General features: G+C 35.6%; 1 protein-coding gene and 1 long non-coding RNA gene across 8 annotated transcripts in view; one reads left to right on the top strand and one right to left on the bottom strand.

Annotated features, from left to right (window-relative positions):
• Positions 1-25,464, bottom strand: part of lrriq1 (leucine-rich repeats and IQ motif containing 1) — a 78,619-nt gene that overhangs the window by 38,181 nt on the left and 14,974 nt on the right. For 6 of the 7 annotated variants that reach the window (XR_015514842.1, XR_015514841.1, XR_015514843.1 and 3 more), the window contains 12 exons: positions 22,104-22,277; positions 16,286-16,618; positions 15,852-16,020; positions 15,175-15,294; positions 14,263-14,352; positions 13,710-13,843; positions 13,563-13,595; positions 13,389-13,477; positions 9,371-9,472; positions 765-867; positions 528-588; positions 51-168 (listed from right to left, as the gene is read on the bottom strand). Coding sequence is in view for 4 of the 7 variants with exons in the window: in XM_087293052.1 (XP_087149178.1) it covers positions 51-168; positions 528-588; positions 765-867; positions 9,371-9,472; positions 13,389-13,477; positions 13,563-13,595; positions 13,710-13,843; positions 14,263-14,352; positions 15,175-15,294; positions 15,852-16,020; positions 16,286-16,618; positions 22,104-22,277 (1,526 nt within the window). In the remaining 3 variants the exon portion in view is untranslated. Of the gene's footprint in view, positions 1-50; positions 169-527; positions 589-764; positions 868-4,043; positions 4,157-9,370; positions 9,473-13,388; positions 13,478-13,562; positions 13,596-13,709; positions 13,844-14,262; positions 14,353-15,174; positions 15,295-15,851; positions 16,021-16,285; positions 16,619-22,103; positions 22,278-25,464 lie in introns of those variants that run through there. The other variant, XM_087293054.1, reaches the window with a different exon arrangement.
• On the top strand, positions 142-7,051 carry LOC147832792 (uncharacterized). Its single transcript, XR_015514904.1, has 2 exons — positions 142-808; positions 5,949-7,051. It is a non-coding gene; the product is annotated as an uncharacterized LOC147832792 (long non-coding RNA).

The raw sequence follows: 25,464 nt of genomic DNA, 5'->3' as shown, positions 1-25,464 counted from the left end.
TAAACATCAAACATTGTATTGTATAAATCACTTTAGTAAAAAAGACTCACTTTTGTTTTCAGCTGAGAATCTCCGAGCCCGAGAATGTGTTTTAGCAGTTGGAGAGACACCAGTGGGCTCTGTCAAAAACCTCGAGACTGAATCTACACTATCTCTGTCCCCAGTGGCCTATAAGAGAGAGAAAAAAAAAGGTACATAAAAAGTATACAGTCTAAAAAAAAACAATGCGTAAAATTACAGAGAAATGACTGGCCGCTGATCATCGTTTTTGTTGCATAAGTCACTTGACTAACATATAATGATCAATATATAATGAAATTCTCAACATCAAAAGTAAATCATAGATCAAGTCCCACAATGCAAATCATAAACGGCCGTAAATCAAGAGCCACAGACAGCAGTTGTTCATTTTTACAGTATGTACACCTTAAATTTAACACAGGTAATAAACACAGTATCTAACATACAACACATACTATCCTGTTAGTGTATAGGTTGAAATAAAAATCCAAATAAAAGTCTCTCACCACAAGCTGCACCCTCCCACCATTAAGAATATCAGGGCCAATGTCAGGGAGGAAATGACCCCTATAAAAGACATTAATTAGATCAGCTGTACCACAGTTTACACAACATCATATTCACAACATGTGAGATGGTTTTAAATTTACAAGTCACCACTACTGTATAATTCATCATTATGAACTGCAACTGCATAACCTACTGTCCATCTGTGTGTTTCTGTAGTTCAGATTGTGTCTCACCGTCCCGTATCTGAGGAGTCCAGCCACTGATAACCTTTCTCCCTGTAAGTTTGTTTTTCATCTGCTTTTGGTGATTTGTGAACTTCATTTGCTCTTTGGTGACCTGCATTTGATCGAAAACAAGAACAAGAGCATCCAAAAGATTTATTTTCTGGTACATCAATATAATATTTACATAAACATAATGTAGAGAGGTGTTTTTGTGCCAGACAGTTCCTGGTAAGTGATGGAAAAAAGACAAAAGGAAAACTGTTAGGAGGATAAAGAAAGCTTGTTTCGCAAACTTCTAGGGTGTATATTTACATCTACAGAGCAATAAATAAACTAAGTGAGTTCATAGGAAATAGAGAAATTTATGCACTGTGTCAATACATGCCACCAAAAATCCCTAATTTAAAATAAACACACATTGACACTCACAAGAATTGATAATGACTTCTGACAGCCAAGTGCTGGAACTAATGAGACATTTATTTTAGTCATTTTCATGCTTTAGCCAAAAAGTAAAGGGCAGACAAGAATTATGGGTTACAGTTGTCATGGGTTAATTGAAAATCCACTAAAAATGTCAAGTGATTAACATCCCCAGGGGCCGTATGAGAAAACAGGACAAAAGACAATCCATGTATATTGGTGACAAAAAGTTCTGAAATTAAATGTTTACCAAGCACTATAGATTTCATATTACATTTTTCATACAAAATAGATTACTTAATGCAGTGGAATTCAAACTTTTTTCACCAAGTACCACCTTGGGAAAAAAAAAAATTCTCTCCAAGTGCAACCATTATGACCAGTATTGAAATACAGTGTAACTACTGACTCAAAACGTCAACATTTAAATTAAAATGTTCTTTTAAAAGTTAAAAATGATAGGCTACTGTTCTTATAAAGTAAAAAAAAAAAAACTCCTGTACTCCTGTAAAGTATTAATATAGTAGCCTATTTATCAACACCTGGAAACATAGACTATATGTCATCATATTCATATATAAATCATTTTTTAAATAAATTTTTGAATATATGTAGCATTTACATATGACATATTTGATTCCTCCGCGTACAACTAGTGGTACACATACCATAGTTTGAGAACCACTGACTTAATGCATTAAACAAATAAATGTATAATAAACTAATATTAAGATCCCCAAAAACCTTGAATGCAAGCAAATGGGTTCAGTAACAAAATATCAAACCCAAGCCTCTACTTATATCAGAATACATATTTGTATTTATTAGTTTGAAAGATTTATTTTTATCCTTCCTGTTGCTTTTGTTATTTATTGAAAAATTATTAAATATAATACAGTATTAAGCATTATACATTCAATTTGATTCCATTTCTGCAATAATAAAAATAATACTTGAGTACTTCCAAAAAAAGAGATGAACACTGTAATGTTCAATACAATGTCCAAAATGTATTTGCTGAAAAGTTACAAAAAAAACTAGTCTGGCAGTACATGCAGACAACTTGAGAAGTCATGATAGTAATAAGAGTTTTCAATATGATAGAAACGCATAGATGCAGCACTAGAAGCCTTATCCCCCCGTCTGTCCCACCCCGAGGACATTAGAGGACCAGGAGTCACGGCTGTTAAAGCCCTCTTAAATACATTAGGCCTTGTGCTGCCGCTGGACTCAGAGAATCAGCCCTTTCACAGGTCAGGATTGCAGAGGGTCAGAGGGATTGCCTTAAGGACACAGGTATTTGCAGAAATCTTGCTCTTTCATACTAAAACTGAGCCAACACAAGGTCAATCCTGACAAAATCAAGATAGCAACTACTCTGGTTAACCCACAAGGACAATAAACACAAAGAGCTAAAAAAAATGCATTTTGTTATAATTGTATATATATATATATATATATATATATATATATATATATATATATATACAGTCAAGCCCAAAATTATTCATTCCACTGGCAAATTCTGACTTAAAGTTTTTGTTCAAATGTAAATAAAAGCCAAGAAATATATATTTGCTGTATATATATTATAGTAATCTGCTGCTTGGCTTTGGCTTTTTTGGGGTTAATTGTTGTAAATACCTGGTTGCAACAGAGAAATACTTTGTAGACATTACAATCTATGTAGACATTACAATACTTGACATTATGCAAAAAAAAATCATTTAAATACTGGTTCAAAAGTGAAGTTTTTGAATTGGAAATGCTGCTGATGTAAATGAAGGGCGAAAAAAGTTGCTCATACAAAAGTGTTTTTGAGACTTTCTGTGTTTGAATTTCTTTTTATATACACGATTTTGCTGTCAAACTGTTCTACAAATGCAGGATCACACTCGTATTACTGCGATATGCCTGTATATCGGCACTGGTGGGGGCCACTAAGGCACTCTGCCTGTGGCCTTGAGCCAACCCATGCCTCCCAGCAGTGCTGATATACAGCCATATCGCAGTGCTACAAGTGTGATATTGCTCATATATGGGTCAAAGACAAGACATCCTATTTTGATTTCACAATAAAACATAGAATTGAGTTACTTTTTTTTGAGTTTTTTTTCTGGATTGCTTTTTAAAACACTGCAGTTGAGTTTAGAGAAGTGGGTGGGCGGGTCAATCGGTGCTTTTTAAAACACTATTGGTTGGGTTTAGGTAAGGAGGAGTAACTCTGTCAGTCGACAGCAGCCTCTGGTGGATTTACGTGTGAAGAGCAGGCACGAAAGGCACTTGCAAGAGAAATTTGAGATCTAAAAAAGCGTACACAGTGGCCTCTGGTGGATTCACAAAAACTGCAAAAAAAAAAAAAAAACGTAGCTCCTTGGATGTATTTGGAGCTCTCCAGAAATGTATATAGGGGTACGAAATCAGAATGAGCCTGGGTTGACAGTTCTTTTTGAGATATGAAGTTATGTTCGACTAAATGACATTCCATTTATTATGGCAAATAATATTTTCTTTTTAAAAATTACAATGAATTAAAAAACAATAAATGCACTCATTAACCCACTTTTTGTTTTCGAACCACATACAGTATAAATAGAGAGGGAACATTCATAATCTAAAGCCTATATGTCCTATCATCTTATCCATCGAAATTGCTTCCGCAGATCTTCAGGTTATTTTTGGGTCTGACTAACTAAACTGGAATCTGGTGTCCAAAATGCCTAAATTGTTTCACTGGAGTGAAGTCACTTCATGCACACACGCACAGGCTGTGCACAAAGCACGGTGCATGTGGGGGATTCTCTGTGTGTGTGTGTGTGTGTGTGTGTGTGTGTGTGTGTGTGTGTGTGTGCTACAGAGACATACCCATGGGGCTCTGATTGTTTGGGAGTTCTTCTAGCAGACTCAAAGAAGGAGGTCAGGTCTTTTATCGTGAGGTTCTGTCTCCCACTTTCCTTTACCCTGGGTCAAACCTTCACCTCCAGAGTGCAGAGCACAGGCGGTCAACCAGCGGTCAACACACACACACACAAACACATGCCACTAAAAGCTCAGCACACAACCCTGAAGCCTGTCAATCACATCAATCTGAAGGAATCAGACACAATTACGAAATATAATGAATCTCAGAGTGAAACGATAAGACTATAAATCATTGGTTGAACTAAAAGAATAGAAAAAATGTATATGATGAACATAAAATGAACAATTATTTTATGTACTAAAATAAAAATACACTAAACTAAAATGTTAGAAATTACATAAAAACTGAAATTGTGTCAGCGCCAATAGCCTAGTGGTTAAGTGCACCGACATATAGCACGATGGTGCTCACGGCTGTCGATGTCCTTTGCCGACCCTTCCTCTCTCTGCTCTCAACTATTTCCTGTCAATTCTCTGCACTATTCTATCCATTAAAGGTTAAAACCCTCTGAAAATAATTATATATATAAAGAAAAAAACTGAAATTGTAAAAATAAAAAACTTTTGGGCCCATGTATTAAATATTATTGAGATGTTTAACAATTGAACCAACAATAAAAATAACATCTAAACTTTTTCTACTTTATTATTTTATCTTTGCTTACATTATACTTAGTATATACTTAGTTATACTTGAAACTTAGCTCAATTCATATTAATTTTGGCCTTTATGAATATTACTAAATCAAAAGTTTTATCTGGTATCATTATTGGTCAGACTTTACAATTAGTTAATATTAGTTAACATATTTACTAACTTTCCCAGAGATGGGTTGCGGCTGGAGGGGCATCCGCTGCGTAAAAAAAAAAAAACACTTGCTGGATAAGTTGGTGGTTCATTCCGCTGTGGCGACCCCGGATTAATAAAGGGACTAAGCCGACATGAAAACGAATGAATGAATATTTACTAACGTGCAATAATTAATGCATAATTCAAAATTTGTATTGTTTGGTACAATATCCCTTACATAACAACCAACTAGATGTACATTATACCTCTTGCCACAAAACATAATAATTATAAAAAAAAGGCTAAAAATTTGCTGAAAACAGCAAAGACCAACCAACTTATTGAGTCCAATATGGGGCATAACAGTTGAGAACACCATTGTAAAAGATAAGCTTTAAAAAAATGGTAAATAATTGTATTCAGGGATGATCGAGATGATTGAAGAATGGCCTATCAGAATCAAGTATTCCAGACAGCTGTGTAATAATAACTGTTATAACACAGCTGTCTGCAACATTTTAAGATATGTTACACTGAGACATGCTGAAACTAATAACACAGGCTCATCCTCATACTTTGAATCATCTCTGTCAGTGAATATACATGCATTATTCTGCGATAGCAACCGGCTGAATGTACTTTATGACTTACTTAATGTACTGTGAGTTAACAAGAACTAATGATGAACAACTTTATTTTCGTTAACTAATATTAACAAAAATTAATAAATACTGTAATACATGCATTGTTTATTGTTTGTTTATATTAACAAATCTCTTAAGATGATCTAATGGGACCTTATTGTAAAGTGTTGGCATATTATTTAATAATTCTGAGCAAACATGAACTAACAATATAAATTTGGCAGTTAACAAAGCTAATAATCACTCCAACAAACTGTTTACTAATGGTACTGTACCTTGAAAATAGATTCAGTCATGATAAGATATAGATCTCAAAGCCTAAGCAAGACATTATATGTCAGTTAAAGTCCTTCAACTGATCTGAAGTATTATTTTCCACAACCTCTGACTCTCTTGTGTGATTTCTTCGCAAAGGAATCCACTCAAACCCAAAGCATCATCTACTAGAGCGGTGATACAGTGCCAAGCCCAGCAGATACAGGAGACTGGAAATACAGGACACATGGTGCAAATCAAACCCAGGAGAGCGGCGAAAACACACAGGTTAACCCGAAGCAACTATATGCTCCGTTCCACCAAAAAACGTGTCAGAGTAATGCATCTCTGAGGATTAAAAACTTAAAAGCCCACATGAGCAGGGCATCGTGGGAGCGTGTCCTGGCTTTGGGCTTGGGTTCGGCTACCTGCTTTTCCCCTCTGCTGACCCGCGGAAGGCCCTGCGCCTCAGGCTACAGGCCGGCCGCCGCTCCCCTGCTTTCCCCCAGCAGGGGCTTACATTTCAACCGAGCGCTCCAAGCCCTCTTCTGGAGGTGATTAGCCCCCCGAAGCCGTGACAGATTCTTTCCGAGATATCCGCCTCACTCGTGTTTATTTTATCCCAGCTCTCTTTTGTGGATGTGCTGGACATGAAGTAACCCACTTGAAAATGGGTATCGGCTTACATACGCCACGGGACTGGCGGAGGAGTCGGAACAACAACAAAAAAGAAAAGAAAGAAAGCAACCATTATACATATAAAGAGGACGTCTTTGCATTTATTTGACCTGCTCTTTAGCATGACTCTCTATCTCTTATCTCTTACGCTTGACCCCCATTGGTAGCATCGGTTTGGACAACCCCTGCCCCCATTGGGTGGCACTGTGGCTATAGACGGCGCTCTCTCTCAGTCTGGGACCCCTAAGTGCCCGACCTCCTCTGTACTTAACTCAATTTCACACTTCAGGTCCGCTACAAAGCCTCCTGAAATACAATCATCTTGTTTATTCTCCACCATCCCAAACAACCTAATGGCTGGCTATTTACGAGCTCCATCATGTGCGTTCAATTTGATCAGACGATGTGTATGTTTTCATGTATTACACGCAATGTAGATCCAAGCATGTCCCAAATGACTGTATGGATTGAGCCCATGGGGAGTAATGAAAGTGGAGTAGTTTCTAAATGGGGAAATTATGCAAGTTCCATATTTTGGTAAATGACAACAATTGATTCATGAAATAAATCATTTGATTAATTGATATAGTAGATCAGTTTTTTTCTATAGAGATAAACGTAGTAATTTGGTGAAGCAGTTGATTAGTACTTAAGTTAAATCAGTTTATTTTAGTGTTGGGCAAAGACATAATATATGACATAATATATGTGTGTGTGTGTTATTTTTATTATGTGTATGTGATATACACACATAGAAACAAAACTATACAAAACAATTGAGTTACATAGATATTCAAATGTATATATAATTTGAATCATACACATATATTTATTATATCTACAAATAAATTATACTTGTCTCAAATATATGCATGCATGTGTGTATTTATACAGTATATACATGATAAATATACACATTACACATACATATATTGTGTCAAAACAAACTTTAATTTTAGATGCGATTAATCATGATTAATTGTTGCCCAGCACTATTTTATGTAGAGATTGTTTTTTATTGTAATGGCAAAATAATTAATAATAGTAGTCAACATACAATATCAATATTTATTATTCTACAATTGGTTGATTTATTAAATATTAATCACAAAGTATAATAACAGTATTTTATGATGCACATCAAATGTTTATTACTGTAGTATTGAAATTAATTCTGGTGAATTATCAAATGAAATTGATATGGTACATCATTTTATTTTATAGAGAAAAAAATTATTAATATGGTTAATATGGTTCATCAGTTTGTTATGAAGTGATCTGGTTGAGTAATAAGGTGAATCAACTAATTCAACTGGTGCATCAGTTTGATCAGTTTTTTTTTTTTTCATATGCTAAATCAAATGTAAAGTGACAGTAAATCATAAAGAAACTGATAAGGGGCTCTTGTTTATTTAGGAAGAGAAAAAAATATTCATAAACTGAACAGTATCGTGAATTGACCGTAGCTGAATCCAAGTATTATATGGTGTATCAATTTGTTTTTACAGACAAAATGTATCTATATAATGCATCAGTTCATTTAAATGATGCATCAGTTTGATTGCATTGAGAAAAATGCAAAACATGGTGAATCAAAGTGATTCAGTTGATTTATAGTGTAAATTAGTTTGCCTGTATAAGTAAAGAATTTTTTTTTTTTAATTCTAAATTTAATCAATTGGTTCAAGTTGAGTTCACATAGTAAATCACTTGTGCCCTGGGCGTAAGGTTTAAGAAAAAAAAAAAGTTTTCAAAACTGTACACTTCTACGCATCCTGATAACATATTAATCAATTAAAGCTCTGCAAGAGTCAACATATTGTATCAACCCCGGCTCATTCTGATTACGTGCTCCTATATACATTTCTAGAGAGAGCAAAATATGTCCCAGGAGCTGTTTATTTGCAGTTTTTTGTTAACGCGAATGCACCAGAGGCCACTGTGTACTCTTTTTCAGATCTCAATTTTCTCTTACAGGTGCTTTTGCACTGTTATCATGTAAATCCACCAGAGGCCGCTGTAGAATTATTGAATGACCAACCAACTGATAACCCACCCTCCCCCTTACCTAAACCCAACCAATAGTATTTTCAAAAGTACCTATTGACCAGCCCACCCCCTTCCCCTAACCCAACCGCAATGTTTTAAAAAGCAATTTAAAAAAAAGAAAAGCCCCCTGATTTTTACCATGTTTCAGATTTTATCATATTCTCACCCTGTTATTTACTTGTTTATTTAATTTTTTGGCTTTTGTTTTTGTCTTACCCGCTTTCTGTAACAGTTCTTCACTGGACTCAAACTCTGCTGTCGTAGTCAACTCCACTCTGCATCTTAAGTTTGCAGATGTACATGTCGATCTACCAGACAAACTAGTAACAGCGGAAAAGCCGTCCATGCGGAGGTAAGAAGTCAGCTGGTAAGTGCGAAAAGGAATGGCATCATACCGCCCCGTAGCATTTGTTTTCGAGATAAAATGCAGCTATATGTAGCTCTGGCTACATAATATGCGATCTCCAGAAATGTATATAGGGCCACGTTTTCAGAATGAGCTTATGTTGCAACAGGTTGTGTACATATGTCATACCAATATCACTGTGTGTTTTTGTTGAAATTTACAGTGTTAAACTAATCACTCTACCTATGCTACAAAATCTTGTTTAACAAAGTGAAAAAGTATCCAAATTATCCAACACATCAGTATCTACTAACTATATAGTTAAAATTTGTGTATTTAATGAGGTGATTCATACTGAGATTCAAATGCAAAATAAATAGTTTCATAGCTAAATAAACTGAATTGTATAGTGAATCAACTGAATCTTACACTACATTAAATAATTCTTTTTAATATTAGTTTATCTGTATAACAATTCAATTGATTTTCTGGGTACATTCAGTCCTACCTTTATAGTTGTCCTTAAAAGTAGGACGTGTTTGTCTTTGAGCTTCTGCTGAAACACACTGCTTACTGTGGCTCCTGAACAGGGCCAAACGTTGATTTGGGTCTAGAACACATAACACAGACAGGAACTCAGCCACAAATGAGCTCATACGAACACAGGATTCATAAAGCAGACAAGCGCAAACAGAAAACTGACAGAAACCAAAACTTCACTTTCCATTACGAGACCAAAGGGCCCATGGAGCAGTGGCTCTAAGAGCTCGACACAGGCCCTCATTTCATGGGGCCATGATTGGATTTGTGGCATTAGAGTCACGCACTCCTGACCTTGATCAAAGCCGCCTTCAGGCCAACCCTGGAGCATCCAGACCAGGACCAGAACTACTGTGTCTGGGATTCTTGTTAGACTCACGGCTCATTGAACGTAAGAGCACTGATGTTCCCAGTAATGAAGCTGGTTGGAACACAAAGCGTGATGGAATATATGTAAGAATGTTTGCAGACGGGTCAATCGAACATGACAAGGCATGGCGTAGGGTGGAGCTGCTTGCTGTTATGGCAGATTAAGCTTTGCATGGAATCACAAGCTCCATGCGAGTGTGGCACAACTGCACGCTGAAGACATAGAGAGGAAACATAAAAAGAGCTTGAAGCCTGGTGTTACTTTTAAGGAAATGGATGAATAGTTCAACCAAATATGCACTGTATAGTACAAAGACTTTGTGGATACAGAGAAGGACACAGAGTTTTTTTTAAATAAGTTGTGTGTCAGTACAGATTTACAGCCAATTGGAAGTCATTTGAATTGTACTATATACTTTATAAAGAATCAAATGCAATGCAGGAATGTACAGGACTTGCACTAGCCTTCATGTGCTAATGCTACAGTACATCCGAAAAGTAATCATAGCACTTCACTTTTTTCCACATTTTTTTTTGTTACTCCCTAATTCCAAAATGGTTTCAATTCATTTATTTTCTCAAAATTCTACACACAATACCCCATAATGAGAATGTAAAAATATATATATTTTTAAATTGTTCAACTTTACTAACAGTAAAAAAACAGAAAAATCACATGTACGTTAGTATTCACAGCCTTTGCAGTGAAGCTCTATATTGAGCTCAGGTACATTCTGTTTCCACAGATCATTCTTAAGATGTTTTAGAAACTTAATTGGAGCTCACCTGTGGTAAATTCAGTTGATTGGACATAATTTGAAAAAGCATACACCTGTCTATATAAGGTCCCAGGGTTGACAGTGCATATCAAAGCACAAACCAAGCATGAAGACAAAGGAATTGTCTTTAGACCTCTGAGACAGAATTGTCTAGAGCCACAAGGCTGGGGAAGGTTACAGAAAAATTTCTGCTGTTCTGAAAGTTCCAATGAGCACAATGGTCTCCATCATCAGCAAGTGGAAGATGTTTGGAACCACCATCACTCTGTCTGAGTTCCAACGTTCTTCTGCGGAGAGAGGAGAACCTTACAGAAGGACAACCATCTGTGCAGCAATTCACAAATCAGGCCTGTATGGTAGAGTTGCCAGATGGAAGCCACTCCTTAGTAAAGGGCACATAGCAGCCCACCTGGAATTTGCCAAAAGGCATCTGAAGGACTCTCAAGATCATAAGAAACAAAATTCTCTGGTCTGATGAGACTTAAATTGAACACTTTGGAGTGAATGCCAGGCGTTAGGTTTGAAGAAAAGCAGGCACCGCTCATAACCAAGCAAATACCATCCCTACAGTGAAGCATGGTGATGGTAACATCATGCTGTGGGTGTACAGCAATGCAGCAATGTACAGAGACATCCTGCATGAAAACCTGCTTTTGAGGTTTTTGTGCTCTTGACCTCAGACTGGGGCAACGGTTCATCTTCCAGCAGGACAATGACCCAAAGCACACCGCCAAAAAATCAATAGAGTAATAATGGCTTCATAACAACTCTGTGAATGTCCTTGAGTGGCCCAGCCAGAGCCCGGACCTAAAACCTAGTGAACAACTCTGAAGAGATCTGAAAATGGCTGTACACCTTCGCTTCCCATCCAACCTGTTAGAGCTTAAGAGGTACTGCAAAGAGGAATGAGCAAAAATTCCCCAAAACAGGTGTGCCAAGCTTGTGGCATCACATTCAAAAAGACTTGAGGCTGTAATAGCTGCCAAAGGTGCATCATCAAAGTATTAAGCAAAGGCTGTGAATACTTATGAACAAGTGATTTTTAAGGTTTTTTTATTTGTAATAAATTTGTATTACAGAATTTGTATAACAATTTAAAAAAATATTTTTTTACAATGACATTATGGGGAATTTTGAGGAAATAAATGAATTTTATCCACTTCATAATAAGGCTGTAGTATAAAAAAATGTGGGGAAAAGTGAAGCTCTATGAATATGAATGCTTTCTGGATGCACTGTATTTGGAATTAGGGTTTTCAAATGGTTTGACTCCAATGTTCAAATGTTGCATGGCTTTTTCAGTTTTAAAGGATATGGATGTATTAACCATTTCAAACAAATAAATATGGCTTATCTTAACCTAAAATGAAATTTAGTATCTAGCATGTAGTCTTACTTTTTTAGAAATTAGGCTAGCTCATATGTTCTGTTTTTAAAGACAATGGGCCATATGCACATGGACATTTAATTTTAGTCAGCCAGCCCCAGGGCTTTCGGTTAATCTTCATCCCATCCAAAAATCGCTGCGTTTAAGATGTGATTTCTTTAAAAAAAAACAGTGACCTTCACTGCCTGATTGACATACAATATAAAGTGGGTATAAGACTAAACAAGAAGCACTGCATTAAACTATATTTTTCTAAACCATATCTTTAAAATATGAAAATTAATTTTACCCCAGTATTTTTATGGAGTTTTTGTGCTAGCCTGCTGCTAATGACAATACCTGCATTTAAACGGTCTTTCATCCTTTTTTATGCTTTAACAACCAAATGGATGCTTAAGTCTATTTAACTGATTATATTTTAATTACATTACAACATCAATGCTGTAAAAGGAACCTTATGAAGTTGAAAAAAGCCACATAAACCTTTCACCTAAAGTTCATCATTGGCAGAAAAACACTAGCTGTGCATATAGCCCATTGAAACCCTGGTTCTTTTTCTTGAAATTTGGAACATTACTTTTTATGAGTTTTTTTAATTACACTAAGAATATGCATCCATTGGACTAAAAGTAACAGTTGAGGCATTTTTGCGTTACAAAAACAAGAGCACTGTTTTGTTTTTTCTGTTATTGTCAATGGAAGTATTGCATTTTTTTAACGCTGGCAGTGATGCAAGGCATGGAGTGTGCATTTTACGCTTAAAGTTGGAGAAGCACTCGCAGCTGGATGGTTGAATGGTTGTATGCAGGGCCTAATACTAGTACTCAGTGAGGCTTAAATGCAAGTAAATCTGAAAAAGGGTTACTCAGCAATTGTCTAGTATTTTATTTTAGTAATGCTAAACTAGGGCTGGGCCGATGAACGATATTATATCGAATCGCAATAAAATTTGTCAAAAACAATGATAAGCTCTGGACTTTTTTTACTCGATATTGATCTAAGCGCCAATCACACAGTGATTGGCAATGGGAATCTAAAAGTGTGTTAATATTAAAGATGTACCGAATATTCGGCCACCGAAAATGTATTGACCAAAAGAGTTGTCAATTAGTGGACCCTCTAATTTTTGTGGATTCAGTCATTGTTGGGATACTCTTTTAAATCTGGAGGCATCAACAAGTTATGTCGAAATATATATCATTATCGTTCAATATGGAAAATGCTAAAAATATGCTAAACATGCCTGATAAGGTGATACGATTTAGTGTAATTGTCACATCACAAAGAATTTATATACTGAAATGTGTAATCTGATATGAGAATGGTTTCTAAACCTGAAACAATGAAATTAATTGGACTATTTATGGCTTAATGTTTTTAGGTGACCAGCCATTAACAGATTTAGCAATTTGTTTGTTTTAGGTCATGGTCAGTTAGATAGTTATGATTACCCAATAATCTCTTCTGCTGCTGTTTTCTGCCCTTCATTTTATTAGCTCTCTTCAGGATGAGAAGGGCGGTGGAGTCATTTGTGATGCCCCTGAAATAAATGTTGTTTTTTAAATGTTTTGAAAATTCAAAAAAAAAAAATTCATAATAGTATTTATTTAAGGACAGAACTATACCATTCTTCAAGGATTTTTTCTGATTCCTCTGATCTGGAAATGTTTAGAAAAAATCAGGACAATGTTATAAATTATTTATTTTTTTATAAATAAATTTATTATTTATTGTTTAAATTATGATTATCATTAGACAAAACCAAATATCACCTGCTGCTGAGATGAGGAGAAGGAGAAACACTTTGCTCCAAGCAGGAAGCATCTTCCCTATCAGACCAGGCATTTTTTGGTTGCCGTGGAAAAACAGGTAGAGTCTTTGGTGGCACTGGATGAAGAAGTGGAGACTGCAAGTAGCAAGATCAAAAAATGACTAGCGTCAGTATGCAGCTTCTACCACAAAGATATACTTTAAAGTGCACTTTCAATTTTTATCAAATGAACAGATAGTATTCCTGCTGCTGGGTTTTCATCTTAGTTCTAGACCACTGAAGTGCATTCAACAATCTCTACATCTCCACAGCAGCAGCTGCATCACATCACAGCCTCGCTACCGTGATAGAAAAAGACCAGCTTTCTCTAAAGAAAAGAAACCGCAGAAGAAAAAGCACCGCGCTGAAAAATGACATTTGCTGATGAGAAGGAAGTTTAAGGCGGCCCAGAAAGTAATTGTGTTTTTGGAGGCAATAAATTCGGCACTTAATCACCCAGAGAGACTGCGATTGTGCCGGCCCACAGACAGAAGGAGGGTCCGCAGGGCTGTTACCTTTGGCAAAAGCAGCTCTTCCGAAAATGGCATCATTCTGGACGGCAAAGCATTGGAATGCAGGATTATCCAGTCTTTCTCCAACTCTTTCTGTTCAAAACAAATCAAAATCAAAATCAAAGTGCAGATCTGAAAAAAAAAATTAAGTGCATCTTGATGTTTTCTTATTATTTCTCCAAAGCAAGTAGCAGATCACAACCATCGGCAAAACAAAAAAATCCACTTCAAAACAGACAGAAATTAAAGCACCAGCACATAAAAAAACATGAATTTAACATGAATGCAGCTCCGCACAAGAAGTTTAGAAATGATCGTGCCTAACAGAGCCTGGTTTCTCTTTAGGTTTTTTTTCCTTCACTTTCGTCAATTGATGAAGTTTGTTCCTCGTCACTGTCATCACTGGCTTGTTTGGTTGGGACTTGTGGAGCTGCACATCGATGGATTTGGACTTTCAGTAGTGAAATTTAAACCATGCTGAACTGAACTAAACTGAATTTTTTCAATTTACTAGAACTTCGATTTTAAGCTGCTTTGACACAATTTACACTGTAAAAGCGCTATAGAAATAAACATGAATTGAACTGAATTGAACATTGTAATGCACTATAATGAATCGCCTAATATGCTACAAAGATGAGCTCACTTAGTGTAATGCACAGGTTAAGCCAAAGTTAAGCTGAGTAAACGTGATGCAAGCGGGCAGAAAATAGCAGGTGACATAAGAAAAAGAAACAACGTTTTCCTTTCCCTCTTTCCCACTCATTGACTGCTCTTTTTCAGTACCTAATCACCGCTGACAGCTTCCAGCATTACCACTACAAGCTCTACTTAAAGGACTGTCAGCGCTGCGGGTCGGGCTATCAGTCTGCAGACTTCAGCGTAATGGCAGGAGCACCACGCATCTACTCATACCTCATCAAAAATGAATTTGTCCATGTCCACCTCTTCAAAGTCCTCATCGCTCTCTATGATCTGAGCAGCGGCTAAAGCACGGGCCAGCCTTTTCCGCAGAAAGAAGCCCCTCCATGCAGCCTGCAGGGGCAATACACACAGCCATGAATCACACGCAAGCATAAATATTGTGTGTTATCCCATTAGGAAGATAAAACATGTTAACCTCTGTTTAATTGCCCCGCGGTCTGCAGTTTGAACTTTCGGTGACTTTGGCTTTGTAAGACAAATGTAACACCGGGATGCCTTTAAATCTGCGTATTCCCCGCGGGGCAAAAAAAAAAAAGACTTAACGGATCAGAACCCACTCGCTCCCACTCCAGCGACACGTTGGAATCTGATTAATCATTTTTTTCCCTCGGTCCGAGTCCTTGGAGACTCATTAAACACAAAGAGAGAGAGAAAAAAATAGCTCTTAGAAGTTACTCAGGAAAAGAATAGCCCGTTTTCAAAAGCACTGCCTACCAATTCAAAACAAGCTCTTGGCAGTAATGGGTGTAATGAAGATGATTTAATTTTATTCCAGTTATTTATTGCATTCATAAATGGAGGTATGGAAAACACCTTTCCAGAGATATGAGGCAGAAGATCAAAAATAAAAGTGAATGTTTTGTAAAAACTCTAAAAGTGAGTCTCACCTGAATAACAACAGCAGCCCATTTTATCTCAGGTCTCTCAATGCAGGTATCTTCCACCTCATGAAGCTTTAATTTCGTGTTGGTTTTTTCAATTAAGCCAGGGAGGCCCTCGCGTCTCTTCATTATGCATCTCCTCCGCCAGAATCGTTGGATCACCACAGCTGCCGCTCTGAGGAACAACGCACAAGACAATTTTATCTGATGACTCACCAAGGTCACCAGAGACTAAATGAAAGTCGCTGAACTCGGATGATTCATCTGCGTTAAAACATCTGGAGAGAGACCCAACAGGGGTCCGGTGTCATCTGAATGATTTAGAGATGAGCTTTATTTTGATTACCTGCAGCTAAAATTAAATGTACCTTCAAATCATTGGAAACTAAATGCTTTGAAAGTTAATAACGTAAAAGAAATACAGTGTTTGAGAAGCATACATTTTTAGGTTGAGTGCCTGAACAGGCTCCTTCTCGCTTTGCGTCTCTATGCAGTCAGCAGATTGAAGTTCGAGGTGAGATTGAGGATTTGGAGTTTTCTGTGGATTGTGTTTGTGCCAGTTTCTTGTAAGCGGATGCTGTTTCTCTGGATTTTCGGATAAAGATGCTTTAGGAAAAACACATGGACTACTCAACACTGTTGTCAGTGCAGGATCCTCTGTGACACAGCTGTCACCGTATTCATGGGCATAACGCTGCTCCACTGCCAGTCGGAACAGGTCTGTTTGATGACCAATGGCAAGAAGCTGGGCGTCATGTTTAGAGGGTGCAGAACTGTGAAAAAAGGCACACAAATATCACATATGATTTCATACAGATCATGTTTTTGCATTCCAATCTGTGCTTTTAGATTAGCTTTAGTTTTTTTTTAATGTAAATGTGTTGGACAGATGGTCTTTGCATCTTATGTCATTTGTTCTGTCCTGCACATGACACAGACTCTGGTGTAGCTGCCTGTTGCTGAATAAAAATGCAACTGAAGGTCTGAAGACATCTAAATTAATCAAATACAGGAAGTGATGCCACTATTAAAAGCACAGAATGCTCAATTATACGTTTTCTCTTTTTGTAGTCATAGCAGCATCCATTAAGGTTTTATACGTCTCTTTGCAGCTGATTATTGTGTGTATGAGAGGAATTCATGCCACTGTTTTGACATTGACATTACATTTAGTCATTTAGCAGAAGCTTTTGTCCTAAGCGACTTACAATTAAAGAGGCATTCAGCAATTCAACAAGCAGAGGCAATACACACACACACACACACACACAAGAAGTGCTAATTATACAAAGGAACTATTTGTGCTAGAGAATTTAGTGCTAGAGGAAGGAGAGGGAAGTTTTTGAGAGAGAGAGAGAGTGTTCCTCTACACATGGTTTGTCAAGCCCACTCACCTGTGTGAAGCACACTTCATAAGTGCACAAGATTTTTTTTTTTTTGTTTATGATTGTAAAGCGTGTGTTTTTTACAGGAGGTTTGTTAAGCATGTGTGAGTGGGCTTAAGAAACCACCTGTAGAAAATCCACTCTTTTTGACTCTTTTATACATATTATAAACACTTCATGAGCACTCAGCTCTTGAAAATACCATTATATGCACGAACACACAAAGTGCATGTTTATCACAGCTCAAAGCACTGAAGTAGCAAATTCATGTTACAAAGGTCAACTTATTCATATATTTGTGTGTGTGAGTGGGTGCATGTTTGTGTGTGTGTGTAAATGAGACATTTTATTTCAGCTAATTAAAGGCTAATTTTCAGTTGTGATTATGTACATTAATAAAAAAAAAATACAAACTAGGTCAAGGAAGCACAATTTGATCAGTAGTAAATATCCTCTGAAGACCAGGGGGCGCTCTCACGAACTGATGTTATGAATAGAGTTTGGAGTAAAACTATGTTACATGTTTTACTACACAACGCCATAGATCATTGATAAGCAACACAAACAGCTGTCATCCTCACAGAACACTTATATTGATGTTCTTATTGACAGATTTAATTAAATTCGATTTGTGTAGTAAATGCTGCTCCATCTGAACACACAAAAGAACTTCCAGCATGGAAGTTTACTGTGTCAATATAAAATCATAGCTAAAACAAACAATTCTCACTGATAAAATGCCAAATCAAAAATTTAAGTTTTCAACCTAAATTTAAAAACAAACAGAGATGATATAGATCTAATACAGAGGGGCAGAGCATTCAACAATCTAGGACCAGCTACTGCGAAAGCACAGTCACCCTTGAATTTCAGCCTCGACTTTGGGGTGCATAATAATCTCTGCTAATGACCGAAGAGAACGACCAGGCTGATGTTACAGTTAACATGTCTGACAGATAAGAAGGTGCCAGGCCATTTAGTCATTTTAAAACCAAGAGAAGCTTTTTAAAAGTGACACGATAGTGCACAGGCAACCAGTGCAATGAGCATAATATGAGTGGTGTGGTCATGTTTTTCAGTACTTCTTAAAAGCCTTGCAGTAACATTTTGAACTAATTGTAAACAGGATTGAGTTGTCTTACTAATCCCAAAAATATAGTTAATTACAGTAGTTCAACCTAGATGTAATTAAAGCATAAATTATTTTACTAGAATCTGCCTTCAATTAATTGCCAAACATCAAACCATATTTAAAGAGAAATGCATGAAAAACAACACAATTTCAACTAAAATGGAAAATACTAAATATAAAAACACAAACTTATTTCATCTATTGATACAAAAACAATAGTATCTCAGTGAATCTAATATAAGAGTATTTTATTCACCAACATCATCAAGAGTATTTAAACTAGCCTCTACCAAAGATATTTCTCATGGGATTTAAAAGGGGCATATAGTGAACTGTTTCAGGAAGTCTCTACAAAGATGTCTCAATACCACTCTAATTACTCTATTAGCCGTGGCTAGATTGGTCCCCTCCTGGCCCTGACCCCTGTCAACATTAGAAACCAGCTCTGTCCCTGCTATTCTAATCCTCTGACACGGTTAAGAGGGCATCTGCACCCGTCCAACACTCACTTCTCTCCATAATGAAGTCGTGAAAAAGAGCCTTGAAAGAGTCAACTGCAATGAACATTTGTTCTCTGAGAAACAAAACTAGCCCTCAAACATGTCGAAATCTAAAGATGTATAACAAAATGGCTAATTTGATTACCTCATTAAAACAAATGAATGTCAACTTGCATGTACAGTCAGCAACGGATGTCCTGAAAGCCAAACATTATTACAAGCTGTAAAAAAGAATGCCAAGGCAAATAAATACAACCCTAGACCTTACACAGTTCCCCTACTTACTGACAACTGAAATTAACTCGGGAGAAAAATTGGGAAAGGGTTTGAAGACCTAACATTACTTTCGCAACAACACAACATGCCTATCTGTAAAGTCATGGCATAACGTCTGTTCTGTTGGAGCGGTTTGATGGCATCCCTCAGCTCAGCCTGTCACTCTAATCAACACAGGCATTGGTTTACTATTGTATCGGTCAGACGGCAGAGTCTTCACCTTGCCAGAGCCAGGGACTGACTCTGGGTCAGGTCAGATGTTAAACGGCTGCAGCGGGTCCCTGTGGGTGTGCAAAAGAGCCTTTGTGCAGAGCGCGCGCCGGAAGGGTTAGCGGGGTATCGCTAAAGTCCTCCAAGCCATGAGAGACCTCAGCTTGAACCACAGGACACACAGACTTCTGCCAATCATGCTTTATGAAACGCACCAAGTGTTCGGCTTTATGTGCTGGTGGTCTGCAACAGCGTCGGAGGGGCTTTTGTACTGCCAAAAGTGAAAATATAATATTTGGTTGAAATTCTAAATTAAATTACTAATTAGGAAAATTAATGTGACAAATGTTCGTTTCTAAATTTGACAACATTTTAAAAATAATTACATACATAGATTAAATTTTCTCTGCCATTAATCTGCTACTGTTTTAATATTATTAAACTATACACAAATGTACTATAGACACTATGGATTTTGGAGAACAAATGTATTATTAACTATGACTTCTGCTTTTAAAAAAAACTCCTAATTTACTGCTGATTAATAATTTGTAAGATAGATTTGGTGGTTAAAATTAGCTATCTGATGGGATTAGAGATGTGGTCATGCAAAATGAGACATTGATATATGCTAAATATTTAGTAATAAAACCAATGCAAACTAATAAACCAGTAAAAAATGACAACTATAATAATTTGAACAAAAAAGACTTACCGCTATCTGAAAATTCGAAATTACTTTAAAAATAAAATAAAAAGCAAAGGACATTTTGGGATGTGAATGAATTAATAAAACTAATTATAGATTCTTAAAAAAATAAATAAATAAATAAATAAAATAATTTCTTCTTTTTTACCAAGCCCTTAATAAGAATGGAAAAGATTCCACAAACTACATTAGGCAGAAATGGGAAAGAGAATTAGCAGAAAAAAATTCAATTGAAAAATGGCTTTCTGCCTGTAAAATAAACGTTCGCAAAGGTGGAAAGAATTTGCCTGAAAATATCTGGTATGTTTTTTCATTACCCCCAGAATTAAAAGCAAACAATTGTCCACACATCAAACTTGATGGAGAATATGTGTGAAGGTTGATGTAGATCATCTCCATATTTTCTCGACTTGTAAATATATTAAATGTGGCAAGCGAGAAGAGTATTACCAAACACTGGTATAAGCATGACACCCCCTCTATTAGTGTTGGATAGAAATTGTGAAGGAAATAAGCAATATAGAAGAATTGACATTTATATTGAGACTTAAAAAGCACTTAATTCTTAAACATTGGAAAAAATGGATTGATTATTACATTGTTAACAACTGTTGAATGCATTGAACCCCCCCACCCCACAAATGGTGTGTTTTTTATTAACTTATTATTAACTTTGTATTTGTTTTTTATTTCATGTGCAATATGGCTAAATTGTATATTTTTGAATGTAAAATGTTCTGTTGTAAAATTTTAACAAGTTCTCAATAAAAATAAAGCAACGGATAAAAATGACAACTGGTCCCCATACTGAAGTGTTCTGAAGTCTTTCCCTTTAAATTCAGGCGTAGCAGAGAATTTTAATTCTTGGTAAAATGTGTTAAACGAAAAAAATTTATTTTGTTAGACAACATGCATAATCTATAAGAAGCATATGAAATGATGAGCTAAAGTGGGCTTAATTACTACACTGTAAAAATTATATGATCAGTTACTCCTGACAGCATATGTTTTTAGTTCATTTTAACTTATTAAACTAAGTTAATCACATTCTAACTTCAATAGACTCAAAGATTAATTTGCTTCAGCTTGAAGATTTAAGGCCACCAGGATTTTTTACAGTGTATATATTATTTTAGTTTTTAGGATTTAGTAACTTGGTCATTTTAGTTTTAGCCATTTTAGTCATAGTTCATATAATTTTCATTAATTTAATTTTAAAGTGTATTAAATAAGGTTTTTATTAAATAATAAAGTATTTTTTTATTGGGCAACTAGCTAAAAAATAAGTTTAAATAATAATAAGGTGTTTTAAACAGCTAATTGTCATTTTAGTTGACTTATAACCATGTTTCACTAAATTTGAAGTAATACATGTATAATACACATATTTTAGATACATTATACATTACATGTAGTAATGCATACAGTGCTTAGCATATATAAGTACACCTTACACAAATTTATCTTTTAAATTTATATTTTTAAAAGGAAGCTATACAGTATTATATTTGTGCATATACAATAGATTAGTCAGTACTGAAGCTAAATCTGGAGCTTATCTAACAGAGTAACGTACGATAACCATGCAAAAACTAGTACAGCCAAACTTACGTTGTAGAAAAATAGTAAATACAAGTTTTAAAATAATGAAAAGTCAAAAGAAGAAAAATAAATAGAAAAATATTTTGCTTGAATTTAATTGTATTATCTTTCAATTTCTGAATAGGTTCTGTGACTAAAACAATATTTATATAAATATATATGTTGTTTTGTTTAAATGCACCAAAATGCATTGCCTATATTCACTGAAAAGTGGATAAAAATGTTCATTTTCAAAACGGGGTGTACTCAATTATGCTGAGCACTGTATATAGATACTGTAGAAAATAAAGTAAAAACTTAAAGCAAAAAGCATTAAGTGGAACTGAAAGCCCTTTATTCAAATTTGTAGATGAAGGTGTAGATAAATAACCAAACTATTTAACATACAAACAAATAAGATGTGGGAATGTGTGAAAAAAAATTTTTTTTTTAAACATAGATTACCTGATCTCCATCTTCTGCTGCTGGAGGAGTGAATGACGCTGCTTTTGCTGTGCTTGACAGAGAGCCTGGAAACTCCACTTCTGTTCTGGACATTTCCAGAGCCCCACTGCTGCTGCTGCAATCTGCTCATTATTCAACTTAATCAAACCAGGCACTGTCTCCAGAATCAAGGACCTGAGAGAAGAAAAGCCATTTAGGAGATTTACCTGATGAAAATCTAATGTGAAACGACCACACAATGTGCTCAAAGCTCTTAGAAACAATTGTTAGTGACTGTTTATTTTATGTAAAAAAACACTAAGGACCATTTTAAAGCAATGGTTGAAATTCACAAAACATGAAATAAGTTGACCTTAAAACTTATTAAATATTAAGAAGTGATTTAAAGACTTTACTAATTAACTTAAATGACAGCTTCTTTTCCAAAGCAATTGTACTGTGTCCACTACAATCATAAAAAAGTAACAGGTCAATTTAAATTCAACCCTTCCATCTCTCCATGTCTCTGTGGGCTTTCTATTGGAGAGTATTTACATTCAGCAGATGAAATCAGTTAGGAAATGGGGATAAAACGTTTAATGAGTTTGACATTCTGGACCCAGGAGAATCAACAGAGCGTCTGCGCATCGAGTGAAAGTTTTAGTCAGAGCCGGCCTTTCTCAGCTTGAAACTGCACGATCACGAAGGGTTCACTGGCCTCATTCCAAAGATGTGACAGCCATTCATGTGGCCAATATAGCTTTTTTGGTTTGTTTCAATGTGCAAGAGTGTATGAGTCTTAGCTGAATCCTGCTGAGAGAGGTACAATTGATTTAGAAGAACAAGTGTTGATTAATGAGTAATATATTAAATAATAATAAAAATACTGATGATTTCTATAACTTCAGTGACTTATTATATATTTTTTATTATTATTATTTGCTCATTTATTATTTTTAATACTTTTAATATTTTTAGGTTAGTTTAATACCTTATATTTTGTTTATTTTTTTTGTAATTTGTTATGTTTAGTCATTTTAGTTTAGAATTTAGCTGTGTTTTTTTGCATATGTCTATAAAGTTTTTATTACTTTATAGTTTTATTAATTATTTTAAAAATATATTTATTTATATGCAGCATAAATGAGTTCAGAAAATAACTACCTTTTTACATAAATATTTTCTCTAGGAAGCTATACAATATTGTATTTGTGCATATACAATAAACATAGAACTGAAGCCAAATTTGGAGCTAATCTAACAAAATAACCTAATGATAACAATCCAAAAATGAGTATATCCACATGTACATGTTAGTGGAAAGTATTAAATAAAATGTTTTTTAAAAAAAATTATATAAAATGTGGTTGATTTTTTTTTTTTTTTTTGCAATATTTCTTTTATATATATAATAAATATGTTCTGTTCAAATGTACCAAAAATGATTAGTACCTATATTCACTGTGAAATGGATGCAAAAATTCATTTTCAAAAAGGGTGTACTATATATAGGGAAGAGTGGGCACGAAAGCTAGTTTTTATGAGAAATGAGAGAAGTTTTTAAAAATAATGTTTTAATGTTAAATTTAACATTAAATGATAATGTTTTAAACATAAATATATTTTTGCTGTGGTTACTAACTCCAGTGTGCTCTGTCAAAATTGGGAGATATTTTGAAAAAACGTAGAACAACTTGAAAATAATTTCACCTTAAACATAAATTGCACATTGTTACTTTTGACCCTGTCAGTAGGGAAACAAGTAACACAACAATATTTGCTAGATTTACATTAACATCAAATGTGTCAAAAGCAACCCAACATTGTGAAATTTAAAAAAAAATAATAACAGTTTTTAGTATTATTGGTCATGTGCATTATTTTATAAAACATTTGAGTCAAAACACTGGCAACTCTAATGCGGAAGTGAAAAATAAGGCATGGCTATTAGCAGTGGGACACAAATAACTGTTATTTTTGTCACTAGGGACTCAGAGATTGCACCGCACTTAAAAACTGAAAATCGGACCCAATCGTGGGACACGGTTCCAAAATCAGGTGATATTTGACAGCTCCACCTGGAGTGGCAGGCTGAATGTGGTGTTTTAGCCTGGAAAGCAAATGTTGTCAAGGCTTTGAGAAAACCGCTTCATTATGTTTGTCCCACGTTACTTTTGTCCCTGCTCTCCACTATATACAGTTGAAGTCAGAATTATTAACCCCCTTTTTATCTTTGGCAAATATAAATTCATTCATTCATTCATTTTCTTGTCGGCTTAGTCCCTTTATTAATCCAGCGTCGCCACAGCGGAATGAACCGCCAACTTATCCAGCAGGTTTTTTACACAGTGGATGCCCTTCCAGCCGCAACCCATCTCTGGGAAACACAAACACACACATTCACACACTACGGACAATTTAGCCTATCCAATTCACCTGTACCGCATGTCTTTGGACTGTGGGGGAAACCCACACGAAGGCAGGGAGAACATGCAAACTCCACACAGAAACCACAACTGAGCCAAGGTTCGAACCAGCGATCCAGCGACCTTCTTGCTGTGAGGCGACAGCATTACCTACTGCACCACTGCCTCGCAAATATAAAATAAATCAGTAATTAGAAATGAGTTATTAAAACTATTATGTTTATAAATGTGAAAAAACACTTTCCTCTGTTAAACAGAAATTGGGGAAAAAATAAACATGGGGTAGTAATTCAGAGGGGCTAATAACTTCAACGGTATATATAATATATATACATAAATATATTTAATATAAAATATGTCTGTTTCAAGTAAATATATGTTTTTATGATTTCAGATTTTCAGATTTTCAGTTTACTATAATAACTGAACCCTGATAACAATATTTATTGTATTGGCAAATTCTATTCGAGCTGATATTTCCATAAAACTCATCAAAACATCTCTATGGCTAAGAAAAAGAATCAAAATATTTACAGGATACTTAGTCATTAAAGAGAAGTCATAATATATGTCTCTGAACAGTGATCACAATCAGCTGTGTCATTTTTACAGTAGTCACGTGATGCACCAGTGCTCTTTCGGCCACATTGTGTCCAGTCGCCATGCAGGCTCCAATTACTACCAAAAACTGACTCTATTCATTACTCGTGAAAACTTCCCGGTAAACAAAGAAACTTGCGGCAGTCGATTAATCTAGCTAAAGTCTTTTCTCCCAGACTCAGAAAAGTCGTGCACAGTGTACTTCTTTGAAATCTCCTTCAGTGCTTTAATTTAGGCTGTGTTATCACTGGACGGGGATGAAAGGGCCAGCGGAGAGCGAGAAAAACACTGGCTCTAATTCCGTTGTTGGCATTGAGGGTTAGACAAAGTTCAGAGGAATACTGAGCCTGACTCCA

The sequence above is a fragment of the Danio rerio genome, chromosome 18 (genome assembly GCF_052040795.2).
Source record: "Danio rerio strain M-AB ecotype USA chromosome 18, GRCz13ab, whole genome shotgun sequence".
Classification (NCBI taxonomy): domain Eukaryota; kingdom Metazoa; phylum Chordata; class Actinopteri; order Cypriniformes; family Danionidae; genus Danio; species Danio rerio.
Note: the sequence above shows the minus strand (reverse complement) of the source record. Positions and strands in the feature narration are given on the sequence as shown.